The sequence below is a fragment of the Mus caroli genome, unplaced genomic scaffold (assembly GCF_978045245.1).
Source record: "Mus caroli unplaced genomic scaffold, Mus_caroli_1 scaffold_3, whole genome shotgun sequence".
Lineage (NCBI taxonomy): Eukaryota > Metazoa > Chordata > Mammalia > Rodentia > Muridae > Mus > Mus caroli.
In genome coordinates, this window is record NW_028227258.1 from 5,710,205 (window position 1) to 5,733,294 (window position 23,090).

The 23,090-nt window shown below is 47.6% G+C and overlaps 1 protein-coding gene across 2 annotated transcripts in view; it reads right to left on the reverse strand.

Annotated features, from left to right (window-relative positions):
- Slc44a5 (solute carrier family 44 member 5) overlaps positions 1-23,090 on the reverse strand; it is a 311,175-nt gene that overhangs the window by 44,966 nt on the left and 243,119 nt on the right. The window contains exon 4 of one of the 2 annotated variants that reach the window (XM_029474881.2): positions 4,099-4,183. The exons of the other annotated variant lie outside the window; for it this stretch is intronic. Coding sequence (XP_029330741.1) covers positions 4,099-4,183 — 85 coding nt within the window. The remainder of the gene's footprint in view (positions 1-4,098; positions 4,184-23,090) is intronic. 2 annotated transcript variants of the gene reach the window in all.

Sequence of the window (23,090 nt, forward strand, 5' to 3'; positions counted from 1 at the left end):
TCCTTTTGTTACAGGTTCTTCATTACCATGTAATTTGCTTTCAAGTACATATAGTTATTTTAAATTTTAAAAATTGGGGCAAAATTTGGCCTACCATCCCAGGTACAATGATGTCTTCTAGAGACACGGGATCTATGTCCAAATTCATGCAAAATTTAAAAATTAAATCGAATAGGAGGATTGGGGTTTGTCACGTATTCGAACAGATTTGTGGGACAGTCGTCATTTTGTGAACAGTTCTATGGAGACCTGAAGGTTGTTTTCTTTCCCAGTCAGGGATCTGTGCACATTCTCTGTTGAAAACCCTCCCAGCAATCTTTGTTAGCTGAAGTTCTTGCAGTACCCAGAAGGTGGAGCCACAACCAATCAAATTCCTGCTTTCCAGTGGACCCGCTAACAGGCCTTGAAACCAAAGGTAGTGAGCAATTTCCCCTGTGCAGAGAAAGTTACACAGTTACACGTAGCTACATTTCTGTACCCTCTGAAGCTGTGGTTTCATCTGGTTTGGAATTTCAGGAAACTATCAGTGTTTCTCCCACAGTCCTTCCCGCTGGGAGTAGATAAAGCATAAAAGTCAGGATTCCTCACTATCCCAGGTATGACAACGCCCTCTCAACACAAGCCTCTGCGCCTAGTTATGAGAAATCTCCCCTACGTATTATGAATCCAGGGTCAGCTGCAAAGCTATCACAGCACAAATACAATCACCCCGGTGGCTACACTGACCAGAGTGTGGCCCTGACTTGGGTTTACTCATCCTGAGATGTGCCTACTGCATTCTGGCACAAAAATATGCACATTATTTCCTGCCTTACTTTAATAAATACATTTTTATCAGCTAGTCCTAGGTCAAAAGTTACATGAAAGTCCATTTCATTGCATCTGGTATGGTGTGTGTGTGTATGTGTGTGTGTGTGTGTGTGTGTGTGTGTGTGTTAACCACAGATGTCATTCCTTAGGCATCAACCACTTTTATTTAAAGACTGGGTTCCTAACTGGCCTGGAGTTCACCAAGTAGGCTGGTTGGCTGGTGAGCCCAGTGATCTGGTGATCTGCCTGCCTTGGCTCCCCAGCACTGTGGTCACAAGCATGGGTCACCATACCCAGCTTTTTAAACATGAGTTGAATGGGCTGGGCTCAGGTCTACATGCCTACACAGCAGGCACTTTACTAGTTAAGTCATCTCCCTGCCCCTTTCCTGAAAGGCTGGAACAACTCTCTCCTTCCACTCTGTGTGTTCCAGAATGAACTCAGGAGGCCAGGTGTGGCAGCAAGAGCCTTTACCCACTGAGCCATCACTTGGCCCGACTTTGCTTCTTGAACTGAACCGGATCAGGCACATCTCTATGTCAAAAACACAGCTGTACATAATACCTTGAAAGATTAATGGTATTTCATTATATAATCATATCAGAGCCCAAGATAAATGGTATTTCGTTATATAATCATATCAAAGCCCATTTAATCAATCTCCTTTGACAGACAAGCAGACTGTTTGCATTCCATTCTGTCTACTGCCTGGTACTGGCTATAATTGCTTGCTTCGTTTCATTGTGGCTGTTTTGGCTGTGACAGGAGACAGTATGAGTCTCTCTGAAAGTTCTTCCACAGGCCACCCACAAAGGCTAGGTCCCAGTAGGTGACACTATTGGTAAATGCTTGAACATATCAGATGTAGGTCCTACTGGGAAAAAGTAAGAACACTGAGGATGCTGGGAATTGAACTTGAGTCCTCTGGAAGAGTAGCCAGTGTTCTAAATGCTGTTAGTTATCCAGCCCCCTACTTAAAAAAATTAATATTGAGTAAAATTTGACTTGCTTTAAGTATTTTTACTTACCCGTCAAGTCTATATGCATAATTTAAAGTAACTTTTCATTAAAATTTTAAACTAGTACATTTTATTATGATAATTAAAACAACAGCTCCACCATATTTGTCTTACTTAGGATTACTATTGCTGAGATGAAACACAATGATCAAAGAAGTTTGAGGAGGAAAGGGTTCAGTCAGCTCACCCTTCCACGCCTCAGTTCATCACCAATGGAAGCCAGGGCAGAAACTCAAGTGGAAGAGAAACCTGGAGGCAGGGGCTGATGCAAAGGCCATGGCAGGTGCTGCTCATTGGCTTTACCCTCATGGCTTGCTCAGTTGGGTTTCTACAGAACCCAGAATCATCAGCACCACCCACAGTGGTGGTGGTGTGTGTGGGGGGGGGGGGCATGTCAATCACTAATTAAGGAAACGCCCTACAGGCTTGCCTACTGCCAGATGTTACAGAGCCATTTTCTCAGTTGAGGCTTCCTCTTCTCTGATGACTCTAGTTTGTGGCAAGTTGATCTAAAAACTTTGTATAGGTTTTTATAAGATCCAATGGCCTCTTCTGTTCTCATGGGTATCCATACATACATGTTTACACACACACATACACACACTCACACAGACACACACACACAGTGCACTTTTAAACTATTGGAAGCTATTGGAAGGCCTAAATATATTAATGTAGGCTTAAAGTTCAGAAAAAGTATACATTTATCATATAATAATCTTGTAGGAAATTGAAAATATAAAAATCCTATTATCCAACAAAATGTTTTGAAGTAATTGGTTTTTTTGCAGTTGGAAAAAAAATGTTTGACTCCTGCTCCATCCTGCTTATGCAAAAATAAGTTCCAGCTAAGTTGGAAGCTTAAATATATAAAAGGAAATTACAAAAAGAACTATAGAAATACAAGCAAATGATATTCTCACGATGATAACACAGATACAACTAAAAAGCAGTATGAATAGAATTGCTTATTGAAGTCATGGGCACTTTTCCCAAGGGGTCTGTTAGGTTTCAGAAAATGGAGGGACCAGCACTGACACATATTGTTGAATTCTGTTCCATCTAAAACTTATCTTTATCAGACATTGTATTTGAGTAAATAGTCTGTTAGGCAAGAATCATTTCTGGATAGTGTTTATATACTGCAGTTTGGGGGGCCACCTCTTTGTCTGACATAAATGGGTCAGGGGATCAAGCCTGGAAGTACCTGAGGATCTAGAGAGTTCTGTGATGTGTGTGTGTGTGTGGGGGGGCGTGAGTGTGTGTGTTTGTGTTTTGTCTTGTTTGTTTTTTGTTTTTGTTTTCTAAAGTTAAAATACATTTATATCTTGGATTCAAATTTGGTTGAGGTGTCTTTATACAGAGGCTTTTTGTAGGCAAGCCTTCCCCAAATCTGCCTTGATATGATCATAAGGGTGTCCTGCTCTCTCTTCCAACTTCTAGGATTTCTGGTTTCTCTGCAGTTATTCTGCCTGTGGATTCTTCAGCTCTTTAATGAATGGATACATCTCTTGCCATAACACGTTCTCAGTAATGGGTGGCACTACAGACACAGAACTGAGCATTCTGGACTGTGTTTCTATTGCAACCCTCTTGTTGTTAATGGGACTTTTGTTGTTCCATAGCTATTCAAAGCCAGAAACTCAACTGGTTGCAAAGAGCCAGAAGATCTAGCAGCAACCCAATTAGTGAAGGCAAAAGAAAGAAATAGACGCTGAGAAAGGGATAAAAGTTTTTCTAAAACTGTGAGTTGTGGGTTTTGTCTGTCTGCTTGATTTTAGGTAAATAAATAGAAAGCATGCTTTCCAAAACAAACACCTCTGCTATGATTGACATTGGGCACCTCCCCACTTCCCCACTCCCGTGCTGTCCACAGTTGTCAAATTGCTCCCAAAGATCATTGAAGACCTAGGAACACTACAAAAGTCAGAATGATTGTAGGTAAACATTATAGCAAAAACAGCCCAACAGCAGTATGGTATAGGCGATTCAACCACTGTTCAATATGGCCGCACAATAGCCCAATCCAAAGGGCATGCTCTAAATATGGCCGCTGGTCCCATCCTTACTTTTAATTTTATTTTTCCTAATCAGAGTGGAGATGCAGAGCATAAAATCTCCAAACCACTTACAGCTGTCTGTAAGAAGAGCCAGGAGAAACCTCCTCCCGAGTCTCAGCCTGCCTACCAGGTCCCATGAGACTAGGCTGATACGTGTACATTCCGGCTTAGAGAGTAAAACCATGCAAAACATAGGTGGCCATACTCACTCATTGGGGGTTCCCTTCTGGCCACAAAAATGTCCCTGGCTGTCCGTAGGATAGGCCATTTTCCTGGGGTCACCATGTGCCCAAGCTGTGGGAACAAAAAAGGACAAATTCCCCATCAGCACCATCTGGCTGAAGGCAGTCTAATTTGAGAGATTAGAATTGCCAGGGCAACAGTCACCTCTTCCCCCTCAGTCATAGAACATTATTGATTTTCTTCAAAGAGTAATTTCTTAATGAAAAGAAAAATGATATGTGCGTGAATTGGTCTGAAAGCATGCTTTTCTCCCCTCCAGATTCATCTGGGCTGCAGCCAAAACATGAGGTAACGCGCAGAGAAAATGACAGTTATTAGAAGGAGGAGGAGGAAGAGGGGAAGAGGGGGGAGCAGACAAAAGCTCACTTGGAAAGGAAGACGCCTTTTCTAAAGCTCAAGCAGAAATGACTTCATACCAGCGCTGATAGATTTGTACCAAGCAGAATGAGGTAATGCTTTGGGGGGTTATACAAAAGTGAAAAAAAACACTGCAAAACTCGGCAGCATCTCTGATTTCATAGGGCATTCAAAAGGCAAACAAGGGCACAGCAGAGGCAACCCACAGTAAAGACCGCCAAATATTTGCCAGATAACCTCAGAGCTTAATACAAGCACTCTACACCTCTGACCTCAGTATACTAAGGACTCGGTGGCATTTTCTATGGAGATGCTTGGCTCTGCTTCACACAAGTTTGTCGCCTGTTTTTGTTTGTTGTTATGTGGATTATAAATTTGGCCTGACAGCTAGAACCTATAGAAAGTAATATCTATCACTAAGTTAGCTAATGCTTGTTTATTGTAACTGAATTTTTCCACCTTCTCCAGTTTCAGCAACACAGTCTTTAAAAGCCCAGCTTTGCAGATGAAGACACACCTTTCTCCTCTGCTGTGATAACTTTGCTTGGCCATCTCCAAACACACACTTATTGGACTGACAGTTTGCCTTATAATCAAATCACCCTTATACATGTGACTGGTGTGACCAGAGATGATTTTTAAAAAATCAATTTTCCAAAAGATGACAACTCTAAGGAAGAGGGACTTTTGCTAGGTATCTTTCTCATCAGCCCATGCTTCTCTGTTCAGTGTTAAGCACCAGGAAGGCTCCCTTTGTCTACTTCACTCCACTGTCACCAAGGCCAAATCAGCTTCACCTTGAATTCCATCTGGTGAGATCTGGGTAGCTCTTGGTCACCATGGCTTCCTGCCCTTATTCTCCAGAATGAAGAAAGTGAAGTATAAAAAGCTGTGTAATGACTTTGGAGTGCCCAGCGCTCACCGAGACCCTCATTACACTGTCTCTGTGCCTCAGTTTCTCCATATTGGCTAAGCCTAAGAGCAAGAAAGATAGATTTATCCAACAGTTTCTTTTTTCATCTCTATGTCTTAATGTACCTCTTTTAGCTTTGTCTTAAAGTGTTTAACCATTTTTTTCTAAGTAATTATAACAGAGAATTAGGCAACTGATTCATTTTTAATTTTTTTTTTACTCTTGAGGATTTCATACATATACAGAGCTCAATGTGATCATGCCCTCCCCAACACCACCATAACACCCAACTGCCCCTCCAACTGCCATATCACCCCAACTGCCCCTCCAACTCCACATATGACCCCAACTCCTGCACCACTCTCATATTACCCCAACTCCCCCTACAACTCCCACATCACCCCAACTCCCCATATAACCCCAAGTCCCCTTACAACTCCCATATCACCCCAGCACCCCCTACAACTCCCCATATCACCAGAACTCCGCTTACAACTCCCATATCACCCCAACTCACCCTGCAACTCCTCCATATCACCCCAACTCCCCCCCAACTCCAATATCACCCCAACTCCCATATCACACCAACTCCCCTCCAACTCCCATATCACCCCAACTCCCCTCCAACTCCCATATCACCCCAACTCCCCTCCAACTCCCACATCACCCCAACTCCCCCCCAACTCCAATATCACCCCAACTCCCCCCAACTCCCTTATCACCCCAACTCCCCTCCAACTCCCATATCACACCAACTCCCCTCCAACTCCCATATCACCCCAACTCCCCCCCAACTCCAATATCACCCCAACTCCCCTCCAACTCCCATATCACCCCAACTCCCCTCCAACTCCCATATCACACCAACTCCCCTCCAACTCCCATATCACACCAACTCCCCTCCAACTCCCACATCACCCCAACTCCCCTCCAACTCCCATATCACCCCAACTCCCCTCCAACTCCCATATCACACCAACTCCCCTCCAACTCCAATATCACCCCAACTCCCCCCCAACTCCAATATCACCCCAACTCCCCCCCAACTCCAATATCACCCCAACTCCCCTCCAACTCCCATATCACCCCAACTCCCCTCCAACTCCCATATCACACCAACTCCCCTCCAACTCCCACATCACCCCAACTCCCCCCCAACTCCAATATCACCCCAACTCCCCCCAACTCCCTTATCACCCCAACTCCCCCCCAACTCCAATATCACCCCAACTCCCCTCCAACTCCCATATCACACCAACTCCCCTCCAACTCCCATATCACCCCAACTCCCCCCCAACTCCAATATCACCCCAACTCCCCTCCAACTCCCATATCACCCCAACTCCCCCCCAACTCCAATATCACCCCAACTCCCCTCCAACTCCCATATCACCCCAACTCCCCTCCAACTCCCATATCACACCAACTCCCCTCCAACTCCCATATCACACCAACTCCCCTCCAACTCCCATGTCACCCCAACTCCCCCTACAACTCCCATGTCACCCCAACTCCCCCTACAACTCCCATATCACCCCAACTCCCCATACAACACCATAGCACCCTAATTCCCACTCCAACTCCAATATCACCCCAACTCCCCCTACAACACCTATACAACCCCAAATCCCCCTGCAAGTCCCATATCACCCGAACTCCCCCTAAAACTCCCATATCACCCCCAACTTACCCTCCAACTCCTCCTCCATCTCTTCCATACCACCCCAACACCCCCTCCATTTCACCATATCACCTCAATTCCCCCTCCAATTCATCCATATCACTCCAAATCCTCCTCCAACTCCCATATCACTCCAACTCCCCCTAAAATTCTCATATCACCCCAACTCCCCCTACAATTCCCATATTACCCCAACTCCCCCTACAACTCCTCTATATTACCCAGAGTCCCCTACAAATCCCATATCACCCCAACTCCCCCTACAACTCACATATCACCCCAACTCACCCTACAACACTATAGCACCCCAATTCCCACTCCAACTCCCATATTACCCCAACTCCCCCTACAACTCACTTATCACCCCAACTCCCCCTCCAACTCCCCATATCAGCCCAACTCCCCCTTCAACACCCCATATCACCCCAACTCCCCCTCGAAAACCTATATAAACCCAACTCCACCTACAAGTCCCATATCACCCCAACTCTCCCTACAACTCCTCCATATCACACCAACTCCCCCTCCTAATCACCCTTCAAGTCCCCATATCACCTCAACTCCCCCTACAACTCTCCCTACAACTCACCCTCCAACTTCCTATATAACCCTACTCCCCCTACAACTCCCATATCACCCCAACTTCCCCTAAAACTCCCACATCACTCCAACTCCCCCTCAACTCCCCATATCACCCCAACTCCCCCTCCAACTCCCATATCACACCAACTCCACATACAATTCCCCATATCATCACAACTGCCCCTCCTACTCCACATATCACTTCCTACTCCCTCTACAACTTCCATATCACCAAAACTCCCCCTACAACTCATATCACCCCAACTCCCCCTAAATCTTCTCCATATCACCCTACTCCCCCTACTACTCCTACATATTACCCGAACTCCCATATCATCCCAACTCCCCCTCCAACTCCCCATATCAACCCAACTCCCCCTATTGTAAGGAGCCGCCCTCACATTCGCCATTACAAGATGGCGCTGATGGCACTGGCACCCGTGTAATCAAACCATCTGTGCATGCGCCAGGGTAGTTTCCCACCCCATGTGCTCTGCCTTCCCCATGACGACAACTCCGGCCGATGGGCTGCAGCCAATCAGGGAGCAACACGTCCGAGGCGCAGGACAGTCCTCCATAAAAGGGACGGTTTCCGCCATTCTATGGATCTCTCTATCTCTCTCTCTCTCTCTCTCTGGCGCTCTCTTCTCCACTGGCTCCTGAAGGGGTAAGCAATAAAGCTTGTGCCGCAGAAGATTCCGGTTGCCCTGAGCGTGTTCTTACCAGGGGGAACAAAAGCGCGGGCAATACCCTATAACTCATATAACCCCCAACTCTCCCTACAACTCCTCCCTATCACCCCAACTCCTCCTACAACACCTCCATATCAACCCCAACTCCTCCTACAACTCCCATATCACCTCAAATCCTCCTACAATTCCAATGTCTCCCCAAATTCCCTTTAAAATCCCATGTCACTCCAACTAGCCCTCCAACTCCCTATATCACCCCAACTCCCTCTACAACTCCCATATCACCCTAATTCCCCCTATAACTCCTCCATATCACCCTAACTCACCCTCCAACTCTCATATCACCCCAAATCCCCCTACAACTCCCATATCACCCAAACTCCCCTGCAACTTACCATTTCACCCCAACTCCCCCTCCAACTCCCCATATCACCCCAACTCCAACTACAAATCCTCCATATTACCCCCACCTCACCCTACAAATCCGTTATCACCCCAACTCCCCCTCCAACTCTCATATCATCCCAACCTCCCCTACAACTCCTCCATATAACCCCAACTCCCTCTACAACTCCCATATCACCCCAATTCCCCCTATAACTCCTCCATATCACCCTAACTCACCCTCCAACTTCCTATATAACACCAACTCCCCCTACAACTCCTACATATCATCCCAACTCCCCCTCTAACTCCCATATCACCCAACTCCCCCTATAACTCATATAACCCCAACTCTACCTACAACTCTTCCCTATCACCCCAACTCCCCCTACAACACCTCCATATCAACCTCACTCCCCCTACAACACCTAAATCACCCCACTCCCCCTACAACTCCCATATCACCTCAAATACCCCTACAACTCCCACATCTCCCCGACTCCCCCTCCAAATCTCATGTCACTCCAACTAGCCCTCCAACTCCCCATATCACCCCAACTACCCTCCAACTCCCCATATCAGCCCAACTCCCCCTTCAAATCCCCATATCACCCCAACTCCCTCTACAACTCCCATATCACCCCAATTCCCACTACAACTCCTCCATATGACCCTAAATCACCCTCCAACTCTCATATAACCCCAAATCCCCCTACAACTCCCATATCACCCAACCAACCCTGCAACTTACCATTTCACCCCCAACTCTCCCTCCAACTCCTCATATCACCCCAACTCCACCTACAAATCCTCCATATTACCCCAACTCCCCCTACAAATCCTTTATCACCCCAACTCCCCCTCCAACTCTCATATCATCCCAACCTCCCCTACAACTCCTCCATATCACCCCATCTCCCCCTACAACTCCCATATCATCCCAACTCCCCATTCTACTCCACATATCACCCCAACTCCCTCTACAACTCCCATATCACCACAACTCCTCCTACAACTCTTACAATCACCCCAACTCCCCCTCCACCTCCCATGTCACCCCAACTCGCCCTCCATCTGCCCATATCACCCAAACTCACCCTCCAGCTCCCCATTTAAGATCAACTCCCCCTTCAACTCCCCATATCACCCCAACTCGCACTCAAACTCCCCATATCACCCCAAATCCCCCTCCAACTCCCATATCACCCCAATTCCCCCTACAACTCCCATATCACCCAAACTCCACTCCAACTTCCCATTTCACAACAACTCCCCCTCCAACTCCTCATATCACCCCAAATCCCCCTACAAATCCCGATATTACCCCACCTCCCCCTACAAATCCCATATCACCCCAACTCCCCCTCCAACTCTCATATCACCCCAACTTCCCCTACAACTCCTCCATATAACCCCAACTCCCCCTACAAATACTCCATATTACCCCCCCTACAAATCCTTTATCTCCTCATAACCCCCTCCAAATCTCATATCATTGCAACATCACCTGCAACTCCTCCATATAACCCGAACTCCCCCTACAACACCCACATCACCCCAAATCCCTCTAACAACTCCTCCATATCACCCGAACTCCCCCTCCTATTCCCCCTCCAAGCCCTCATATCACCCCAATTCCCCCTCCAATGACCCAACTCCCCACTACAACACCCATATCACCCAAACAACCTTTCAAATCCCCATATCACCCCAACTTTACCTCCAACTCCCCATATCACTCCAACTCCCCCTTCACTCCCCATATCACACCAACTCCCCATGTAACCCCAACTCCCCCTCCAACTCCCACCTCACACAAAATCCCCCTACAACTCCCATATCACCCCACCTACCCTTCCAACTCTCATATAACCCCAACATCTCCTACAACTCCTCCATAAAAACTCAAGTCCCACTACAACTCCCACATCACCCCAATTCCCTCTACTACTCCTACATATCAACCAAACTCCCCCTCCTAATCCTCCTCTAAGTCCCCATATTACCCCAACTCCCTCTCCAAAGCCCATATCACCCCAACTCCCCCTACAACACCCATATCACCCCAATACCCCCTACAACTCCAATATCACCAAACTCCCCCTAAAACACCTCCATATCACCCCAATTCACCCTCCAACTTTCTTATCACCCCAACTCCCCCTACAACACCCATATCACCCCAACTACCTCTCCAAATCCCCTTATGACCCCAACTCCTCCTTCAACTCCCCATATCACCCCAACTCCCCTCCAACTCCCCATGTCACCCCACCCCCACCTACAAATCCCATATCACCCCAACTCCCCCTCCAACTCTCATATCACCCCAACATTGCATATAACTCCCCCATAAAAACCCAACTCCCACTATAACTCCCACATCACCCCAAATCCCTCTACAACTCCTACATATCAACCAAACACCCCTCCTAATCACCCTAGAAGTCCCCATATCACCCCAACTCCACCTCCAACTCCCCATAACACCCCAACTCCTCCTTCAACTCCCCATATCACCCCAACTCCCCTCCAATTTCCCATGTCACCCCAACTCACCCTCCAACTCCCATATCACCCAAACTTCACTCCAACTTCCCATTTCACAACAGCTCCCCCTCCAACTCCCCATATCACCCCAAATCCCCCTACAAATCCCCATATCACTCCAACTCCACCTAAAATCTTCCATATTACCGGACCTCCCCCTACAAATCCTTTATCACCCCAACTCCCCCTCCAACTCTCATATCATCCCAATATCTCCTACAACTCCTCCATATCACCTGAACTCACCCTCCTACTCCCCCTCCAATGCCCATATCACCCCAACTCCCCCTACAACACCCATATCACCCCAACTCCCCCTCCAAATACCCATATCACTCCAACTCCACCTTCAACTCCCCATATCACCCCAACTCTGCCACCTGCTCCCAATGTTACCCCAACTCCCCCTACAACTCCCATATCACACCAACTCCCCCTACAATTGCACATATCACCCCAACTCCCTCTACAACTCACATTTCATCCCAACTCCCCCTACAATTCCCCATATAATCCCAACTCCTCCTTCTACTCCACATATCACCCCAACTCCCTCTACAACTCCCATATCAACTCTTACATCACCCCAACTCCCCCTAAGTCTCCATATCACCTTACTCCCCCTACAACTCCTACATATCACCCCAAATCCCCCTTCAACTCCCCATATCAACCCAACTCCCCCTATAACTCTTATAACCCCAACTCTCTCTACTCCTCCTCCATATCACCCCAAACCCCCCAACAACACCTACATATCAACCTAACACCCCCTAAAACACCTATATCACCCCTAATCCCCCTCCAACTCCTCCATATCACCCCAACTCCCCCTCCAACTCCCATATCACCCCAACTTCACCTACAACTCCTATATCACCCCAACTCCCCTTCCAAATCCCATATCACCTCCAATCCCCCTACAAGTCCCACATCTCCCCAACTCCCCTTCCAACTCCCATGTCACTCCAACTTGCCCTCCAACTCCCCATATCACCCAAACTCACCCTCCAACTCCCCATTTAAGCCCAACTCTCCTTTCAACTCCCATGTAACCCCAACTCCCACTCCAACTCCCCATATCATCCCAAATCCCACTCCAACTCCCATATCAACCCAACTCCCCCTATAACTCATATAACCCCAACTCTCACTACAACTCCTCCCTAACACGCCAACTCCTCCAACAACACCTCCATATCAACCTAACTCCCCCTACAACACCTAAATCACCCCAACTCCCCCTCCAATTCCCATATCACCTCAAATCCCCCTACAACTCCCACATCTCCCCAAGTCCCCCTCCAAATCCCCATATAATCAAACTCAGGCTCCAACTCCCCATATGAGCCCAACTCCCCCTTCAACTCCCCATATCACTCCAACTCCCCCTTCAACTCCCCATATCACCCCAACTCCCCATATCACCCCAAATCCCCCTCCAATGCCCATATCACCCCAACTCCCCTTACAAATCCTACATATTACACCACCTCCGCCTACAAATCCCATATCACCCCAACTCCCCCTCAAACTCTCATATCACCCCAACCTCCCCTATAACTCCTCCTGAAAAACCCAACTCCCACTATAACTCCCACATCACCCCAATTCCCTCTACAAACCCTATATATCAACCAAACCCCCACTCCTAAACCCCCTCAGGGTCCCCATATCACCCCAACTCCCCCTAAAACTTCTCCATATCACCCTAACTCACCCTCCAACTCTCATATCACCTCAAATCCCCCTACAACTCCCATATCACCTCAACTCCCCTGCAACTTACCATTTCACCCCAACTCCCCCTCCAACTCCCCATATCACCCCAACTCCACCTACAAATCCTGCATATTACCCCACCTCCCCCTACAAATCCTCTATCACCCTAACTCCCCCTCCAATTCTAATATCATCCCAACCTCCCCTACAACTCCTCCATATAACCCCAACTTCCCCTACAACTCCCACATCACCCCAATTCCCTCTCAAGCCTCCATATCACCTGAACTCCCCCTCCTACTCCACATATCACCCCAACTCCCATATCACCACAACTCCCCCTAAAACTCTTACATCACTCCAACTCCCCATAAATATCCTCCATATCACCTTACTCCCCCTACCACTCCTACATATCACCCCATCTCCCCCTTGAACTCCCATATCATCTCATCTCCCCCTCCAACTCCCCATATCAACCCAACTCCCCCTATAACTCATATAACCCCAACTCTCTCTACAACTCCTCCCTGTCACCCTCACTCCCCCCAAAACACCTCCATATCAACCTAACTCCCCCTAAAACACCTATATCACCCCTACTCCCCCTCCAACTCCCCATATCACCCTAACTCCCCCTCCAACTCCCATATCACCCCAATTCCCCCTACAACTCTCATATCACCCAAACTCCACTCCAACTTCCCATTTCACAACTCCCACTCCAACTCACCATATCACCCCAAATCCCCCTACAAATCCTCCATATTACCCCACCTCCCCCTACAAATCCCATATCACCCCAATTGCCCCTCCAACTCTCATATCACCCCAGTTTCCCCTACAACTCCTCCATATAACCCCAACTCACCCTAAAACTTCCACATCACCCCAATTCCATCTACAATTTCTCCATATCACTGAACTCCCACTCCTAATCCCCCTCCAAGTACCTATATCACCCCTAATCCCCCTCCAATGCCCATATCACCCCAACTCCCCCTACAACTCCCATATCACCCCAACTCCCCCTTCAAATCCAAATATCACCCCAACTCCCCATATCACCCCAACTTCCCCTACAACTCCATATCACTACAACTCCCTTACAACTCCCCTATCACCCCAATTTTCCCTACAACTCCCCATATCACCCCAACTCCCTTACAACTCCCTTATCACCCCAATTTTCCCTACAACTCCCCATATTACCCCAACTCCCCCTCCAAATCTTCCATATCACCCCTATACTCCCATAGCACCCCAAATCCCCCTAAACCTCCCTTTTCACCCCAACTTCCCCTTTACTCCCATAAGATGCCAACTCCCCCTCCCACACCTATATAAACCCAAGTCCTATATCACCCCAACTCCCCCTCCAATTCACATATCACCCCAACTCTCCCTTCAATTCTTCCATATCACCCCAACTCCCCCTACCACTCACATATTATCCCTACTCCCCCTACAATTTCTCCATACTACCCCAAGTACCCCTACAAGTCACATATCACCCCAACTCCCCCTACAACACCTCCATTTTATCCCAACTACCCATACAATTGCCATATCATCCCAACTCCCTCTATAACTCCCATATCACTCCAAGGAACCCTCCAAATTCCCATTTTATACCAACTCCCCCTCCAACTCCCCATATCACCCCAACTCCCCCTACAAATACTACATATTACCCCACCTCCACCTACAAATCCCATATCTCCTTAACTCCCCCTCCAACTCTCATATCACCCCAACATTGCCTATAACTCCTCCATAAAAACCCAACTCCCACTACAACTCTCACATCACCCCAATTTCCTCTACAACTCCTACATATCAACTGAACTCCCTCTCCTAATCCCAATCCAAGTCCCCACATCACCCCAACTCCCCCTCTAAAGCCCATATCAACCCAAATCCCCCTACAAAACCAATATCACCCCAACTTCCCCTGCAAATCCCCACATCATCCCAACTCCATCTTCAACTCCCCATGTCACCCCAACTCCCCATCCAACTCAGATATCACCCCAACTACTCCTACAACTCCCATATCACACCAACTCCCCCTAAAACTCCTCCATATCACCCCAAATCACATGCCAACTCTCATATCACCCCAACTCCCCCTACAATTCCCCATAAAACCCCAATTCCCCCTCCTACTGCACATACCACCCCAAATCCCTCTACAACTCCCATATCCCCACAACTCCACATACAACTCCTATATCACCCAACTCCCCTACATCTCCTCCATATCACCCCACTCTCCCTACAACTCCTACATATCACTCCAACTCCCCCTCGAACTCCCATATCACACCCAACTCCCCCTAAAACTCCCATATCACCCCAACTTCCCCTACAACTCCTCAATATTACCCAAACTTCCCCTCCAACTCCCATATCACCCCAACTCCCCCTATCATCCCAACTCCCCCTCCAACTCCTCCATATCACCCCAACTACCCCTATAACTCCTCATATCACACCAACTCCCCCTACAACATCCATATCACCCCAACATCCCTTTCAATTCCCCATAACACCCAAACTCCCCCTACTTCTCCTATATCACCCCAAATCCCCATACATCTTCTCCATATCACCCCAACTCCCCCTCAAACTCCCATATTACCCCAATCCCCCTCCAACTCCTCCATATCACCCCAATTCCCACTCCAACACCTATATAAACCCAAGTCCCCCTACAAGTCCCATATCACTCCAACTCCCCCACCAATTTTTCCATATCACCCCAACCCCCTCAAAGACTCCTCCATATCACACCAACTCCCCCTCCAACACCTATATCACCCCAACTTCCCCTCCAACTCCTCCATATCACCCCAACTACCCCTCCAACACCTATTTAATCCCAAGTCCCCCTACAAGTCCCATATCACCCCAACACCCCTCCAACTCCCATATCAGGCCAACTCCTCCATATCACCCCAACTCCCCCTACAACTCACATATCACCCCAACTCCCCCTACAAGTTCTCCATATCACCCCAAGTCTCACTCCAAGTCCCCATATCAACTCAACTCCCCCTAAAACTCCTATATCACCCCAACTCTCCCCACAACTCCTCCATATCACCTCAATGACCCCTACAACACCTCCATATCAACCTAACTCCTCCTACAATTCCCATATCACCCCAACTCACCCTACAACTCCCCATATTACCCAAACTCCCCCTCCAAACCCTCCATATCACACCAGCTCCCCCTCCAGTCCCATATCACCCCAACTCCCCCTACAACACCCAAATCACCCAAACCCCCCTCCAACTCCCATATCACCCCAACTCCCCCTACAAGTCCCATATCACCCCAACTCCCCCTACAACTTCTCCATATCACCCCAACTCACCCTAAAATTCCCATATCACCCCAACTCCCCCTTCAACTCCCATATCACCCCAACTCCCCTACAACTCCCACAGCACACCAACTCCCCCTACAACTCCCATATCACCCTAACTACCCCTACAAGTCCCATATCACCCCAACTCCCCCTACAACTTCTCCATATCATCCCAACTCCCTCTCCAACTCCCATATCACCACCACACCCCCTCCAACTCCCATATTACCCCAACTCCCCCTACAACTCCCACATCACCCCAAGTCCCCTACAACTCCCACAGCACATCAACTCCCCCTACAACTCCCATATCGTCCCAAACCCCCACCAACTTCCCATATCAGCCCAACTCACCCTTCAACTACCAATATCACCCCAACTTCACATACAACTCCTCCATATCACCCCAACTCCCCCTCCAACACCTCATATCACACCAACTCCCCCTACAACACCCATACCACCCCAACTTCCCCTGAAAACTCCACATCACCCCAAATCCACCTCCAACTCCCCATGTCACACCAACTACCTCTACAACTCCAATATCACCCCAACTACTCCTACAACTCCATATCACACCAACTCCCCCTAAAACTCCCATATTACTCCAACTCCCCCTACAACTCCTCCATATCACTCAGAGTCCCCCTAGAAATCCAATATCACACCAACTCCCCCTACAACACCCATACCACCCCAACTTCCCCTGAAAACTCCACATCACCCCAAATCCACCTCCAACTCCCCATGTCACACCAACTACCTCTACAACTCCAATATCACCCCAACTACTCCTACAACTCCATATCACACCAACTCCCCCTAAAACTCCCATATTACTCCAACTCCCCCTACAACTCCTCCATATCACTCAGAGTCCCCCTAGAAATCCAATATCACCCTAACTCCCCTCCAACTTCCCATATCACCCCAACTCCCCCTAAAACTCCTATAACACCCCAACTCCCCTCCAACTCCCATATCACCCCAACTACCCCTACAACTCCCAAATCACCCCAACTCCCCCTCCAACTCCCATATCACCCTCCAACTCCCCATATCACCCCAAATCCACCTCCTACTCCCCATATCAGCCCAACTCTCCCTTCAACATCCCATATCAATGCAACTCCCCCTCCAACTCCCCATATCACCCCAAATCCCCCTACAAATCCTTCATATTACCCCACCTCCACCTACAAATCCCCCATATCACCCCAACTCCCCCTCCAACTCTTATATCACCTCAACATCCCCTACAACTCCTCCATGAAAACCCAACTCCCACTACAACTCCCATATCACCCCAATTCCCTCTACAACTACTACATATCAACTGAACTCCCCCTCCTAATCCCAATCCAAGTCCCCATATCACCCCAACTCCTGCTACAAATCCCCACATCACCCCAACTCCACCTCCAACTCCCCATATCACCCCAATTCACCCTCCAACTCTAATATCAACCCAACTCCCCCTACAACTCCCATATCACCCCAACTTCCCCTCCAACAACCCATATCACCCCAACTCCACCCTACAACTCCTATATCACCCCCAACTCCCCCTCCAGCTCCTCCATATCACCTCAACTCCCCCTCCAGCTCCTCCATATCACCCCAACTTCCCCTCCAACTCCCATATCAACCCAACTCCTGCTACAACTCCCATATCACCCCAACTCCCCCTCCAACTCCCATATCACCCCAACTCCCCCTCCAACAACCCATATCACCCCAACTCCCCTTACACCTTCTCCAGGTAACCCCACCTCCCCTTCCAACTCCCATATCACTCCAACTTCCCCTTCAACTCCCCATATCTGCCCAATTACCCCTCCAACTGCTCCATTTTGCCTCAAATCCCCCTCCAACTCCCATATCACCCCAACTCCCCCTACAACTCCCCATATCACCCCAACTCCATCTGCAAATCTCATACCACCCCAACTCCCCCTCCAACTCCTCCATATCACCCCAACTCCCCCTACAACTCACATATCATCCCAAATCACCCTGCAACTCCTCTATATCACCGCAACTTCCCCTCCAACATGCATATCACCCCAAATTCCCCTACAACTCCCATATTACTCCAACACCCACTACAACTCCTCCATATAACCCCAAGTCCCCTACAAATCCCATATCACCCTAACTCAACCTAAAACACCTAATTTCACCCCAACTACCCCTACAATTGCCATATCACCCCAACTACCTCTACAACTCCCATATCACCCCAAATCCCCTTCCAACTTCCCACTCCTCCCCAACTCCCCTCCAACTCCTCCATATCACCCCAACCCCCTACAAATACTTCATATCACCCCAACTCCCCCTACAACTCCCATATCACTCCAACTCCTGCTCCAACTCTAATATTACCCCCAACTTAACCTACAACTCCTCCATATCAATCCAACTCCCCCTACAACTCCCATTTTACCCCAACACCCACTACAACTCCACCATATCACCCCAAGTCCCCTACAAATCCCATATCACTCCAATTCCCCCTACAACTCCCACACCACCCCAACTCCCCCTACAACTTCTATATCACCCCAACTTCCCCTACAACTCCCATATCACCCTAACTCCCCCTACAACTCTTACATCACCTGAACTCCCACTACAACTCCCATATGATCCTAACTCCCCTTCCAACTCCCATATCACCCGAACTCCACCTACAAGTCCCACATCACCCCAACTCCCCCTACAACTCCAATTTTACCCCAACTCCCCCTACAACTCCTCCATATAACCCCAACTCCTCCTCCAACTCACATATCACCCCAATTCCTCCTCCAACTCCTCCATATCATCCCAACTCCCCCTAAAACTTCCATATCTCCCCAACTCCCCTTCCAACTCTCATATCACCCCACTTCCCCTACAACCCCTCCATATCACCCCAACTCCCCCTATAACTCCCACATCACCCCAACTCCCCCTTCAACTCCTCCATATCACCCCAACTTCCCCTATAACTCCCCCTCCAAGTCCCCATATCACCCCAACTCCCCTGCTAACTCCCCATTTCACCCCATTTCCCCTACTACTCCTCCATATCACACCAACTCCCCCCTCCAACTTCCCCATAACACCTCAACCTCTCCAACTGCCCTACACCTCCTTCCTTTATCTTCATTTAAAATGCAGTAGCATTGCTCACATGTGCAAGGTATGGAGCCATTCACTAGAACATGGACATGCCATGAAAATGGAATTATTCTCCCCTCCAGCAAAGCTCCCCAGTAAGGAGTGGGGCCTGGAGAATGTCCCCATATTTAGATATCTATTTCTTTTTAATCTATAACCCAGATCAAATTATTTAATTATTTTGAATCCCACCTTTCTAATTAACTACTAAACCACAGACACAATGTATCAGAATGCATTGAATATTGATACAATTATGGAGGTGGAAAACTACTTAATCCTCAGAACCCACTCTGGATTTGTAATGCTAGCTTTTTCTTTAATTTCTCAGAAATCAAAATCTAAAACCAAAGTCTAGATGCTTCCACAGGTGCAATGGTGCTTGATCCAGGAAAGATTAGGGACAATAAAGGAGAGACCAGTAAACAGGACACTATGGCAGGCAGATGTGGTCATCAGGGGACATCTGGTGACCCCATTGTGTTGGGAACTAAAAGAGAGTGCAGGGAAGGAGAGGGGAGGGAGGATAGCCCATGTCCAGCCAGAGTTCCTCCTATGCTCTGGGCAAACAGACAGGGGAGGGCTGTCAGACACTTTCCATTTGACCCAGGGTGGGCATCTAAGCCAGTGACCCCACTCGATGGGGGTTGGACAAGGGACATCCCCTGACAGGGGACCCCAGGACAACACCCTGTAGCTCTGGGGTTATGGGAGAGAGGGCATAGAAAAAGAGGTTCCCACACAGGCGAGAGTAAGCCTTGATGAACAGAGACAGTCTATGGTTTTAGAGCTTTATTGTAGAAAGGCAGGAGGAAAGAGAAAAGGTGAGAGAGAGAGAGAGCGCAGTTCATGGCCAAGAGGAGAGAAGGGGAAAAGGAGACAGAGAAAAGAAAGGCTAGAGTAAGAGGGAGAGAGAAAGAGGAGAGGAGAGGAGAGAATGAGGAAAGCGAGAGGAGAGAGGAGAGTAAGGGGAGTAAGAGAGCAAGGTGGGGCCAAGCAGCCCCTCTTATGGTGTGCTGTTATCTTTACTGTTGCTAAGTAGCTGGGAGGAGTCTAGCCTGAAGGTGCATGTATGTGTGTGTTTATATGTATGCATGTGTATATAGATATATATGTATGTACATGCAGATAGATGTCTATATATGTGTACATTTATCTGTATATACATCTATAATACAATGCATTACCTGCTTGCAATGGATCAAGGAGTCTCCACTATACCCAGGGCCTCATATGGATCATGCATCTCATAGTAACTCTAAGAGGCTGGCATCCTTTTAACCTGCTTTATATATAGTCTATGTCTCAAAATTACACATCTTTTAACTGATATAAGAGGAGCTTAAGGCTACATTGTTGCTTCATGAGGCCTCTGGTCTTATCCAGCAGACTACAGTGGCAAGAAAGTTAAAACAGATGAAATAAATAGAAACTAATTACATAATAAAAAATTTAAACATAATAGTAAAAGATAATTCCTTAATGAGAAAGATTAAATAGATTAAATGATAAAGGCTCCTGCTAAGAATACACGAGGAATAAGCTTGTTTTAGTTTCTTTCTGTTGCTGTGATAAAAAAAAAAAGACCATGACAAAAAAAAAAAAAAAAAAAAAAAAACCCAGCTTAGGGGAGGAGAATGGCTTATTTTAGCTCAAGTGCCATGTTATCACTACAGTCAGGGCAGAAACTTAAACCAGCTAATCACATTGTATCCATAGTCAACAGCTGAGAGAAATGAGCCTGGTGTGCTCAGCTCAATTACTCCAGTCAGAGTTCATAACCCCCCCCCCCGCACCCCTCCAGCGGGTCACGGGGCTGTCTACTTTAAGACTGATTCGTTCTGTACCTGCTGAGGTAATCCAAACAACCTCCCAGACACGCACAGGCCAACCTTTCCAGAAAGTCCTCACTTTCTTTCCCTCCTGTTGCAGGAAATATTTAAAAAGTCACCAACCTGAACTATATCCGGCTACTCTCTGGCCCCGGTGGGTCTCACCACCTCCGTGGCTAGCCCCATGCAGCAACTGTTCTCACATCCCCAACCCCTGTAAAAAATCAAAACTCTAGAGGCTTGGAATTTATCAGTCAGATTTATATTAGTAAATTCTCAACCCACAAAACACCCATACAATAAACTCAAAACTCAATTGATATAAACACAAACTACATACCTAGATGGGGCAAACACACCCCACTAATTATTTAATCATCTATCTAAGAAATCCCCAATACTTATGGCTCCCAGGACTGTGTGGCTCTGGCTCCTCTTCCTCTCCTATGGGTTCTATCTTGTCTCCTCCTCTCCTTTCCTTCTTTTCTTCCCCTGTCTCTCTGTCCTCATCTCTAAAATTCTCAGCCTGTCTTCCTTTTCCATGGCCCAATCACAGGCTCTCACCTTATCTTGTGCCTGCCCTCACCTGCATATAGACAGCAATCCATATCCTTCCAATTTCAAGTCCATTTAAAAAACTAAAAAACTCCAAGTCCAGTTTGTGTTGTCCAGATACTCATGGGTGTGAGGCCATCCTGGATCACAGCGGACATACCACACCCTTAAAGAAAGCTACTTCTCCACCCTTCAGCAGACATTAATTGAATATTGGCTTTTTAGAAAAAAATAAGTTATTTTATTAGTGACCATTATTGCTAGATTTTCAAAGGGACATATTGTATTTGTGTTGGATACCATAGGCTTCTGAGTGACTTGTTAGATAGGTCAATGACGTAACAATACTAGTCATCACCTTGTGCTGACACTTGTGAAGATGTCTTCTCTACCAGATCCGATAAGATTCGAATAGATGGCGCCAACTTGCCATCTAGAAATAACTTTAAAGGACCGCTTTCCCTGAATCTGACACTTACTTATATGGTGTGTGTTGGGGGGGGGGGGGAGAGGAAGAGGAAGAGGAAGAAATTGTACACTTGTACACTCTGTTGAGGTAGCTCACAGAGGACAGTTGAAGCCTTATTTGGCCAAGTGATCTCATCACTCATCTTAAGGAAATGTACATTCCTGACTGTCCTGGAGAGTGTGGGCTACTATCTAACATCCTCTCTTACTTCTCCAGGTTTCCAAAGCATGTACCTGTTGTGCTCTTAGGTGGAGTGGAGAAGCAGCCATGGAAAGCCCTCTGTCAAGGAGAAAATGATCAGACCTGAATGTTCACATAAAAATTAACCATAAGTATGTTAGTGGCAGCTCAGGCCGTCCTTGGGCACAGGTTAGGGAAGTTGGCTCTCACATCATTAGTGTGTTTCCCTTACAGGTACATCTTAACTGTTTTAACATGTGAGGAACAGGCCTGTCAGATTGTGCTTATGGCTCTTTAACACAAGCAATTTACAAATGCAGTGGAGCAGATAATAGGACACATGAAGCTGAATGTGAAGATCCTCGATGGCGACAGAGCTGCCATAGAAACGCATGGGGAAGCAGGGGCCTGGGTGAGAAAATATTTATTACCTCACAGGTGGACTCCTACACCCAGGGCTGAATTTAGGGTGGAGTCCTTGGGTACAAGCC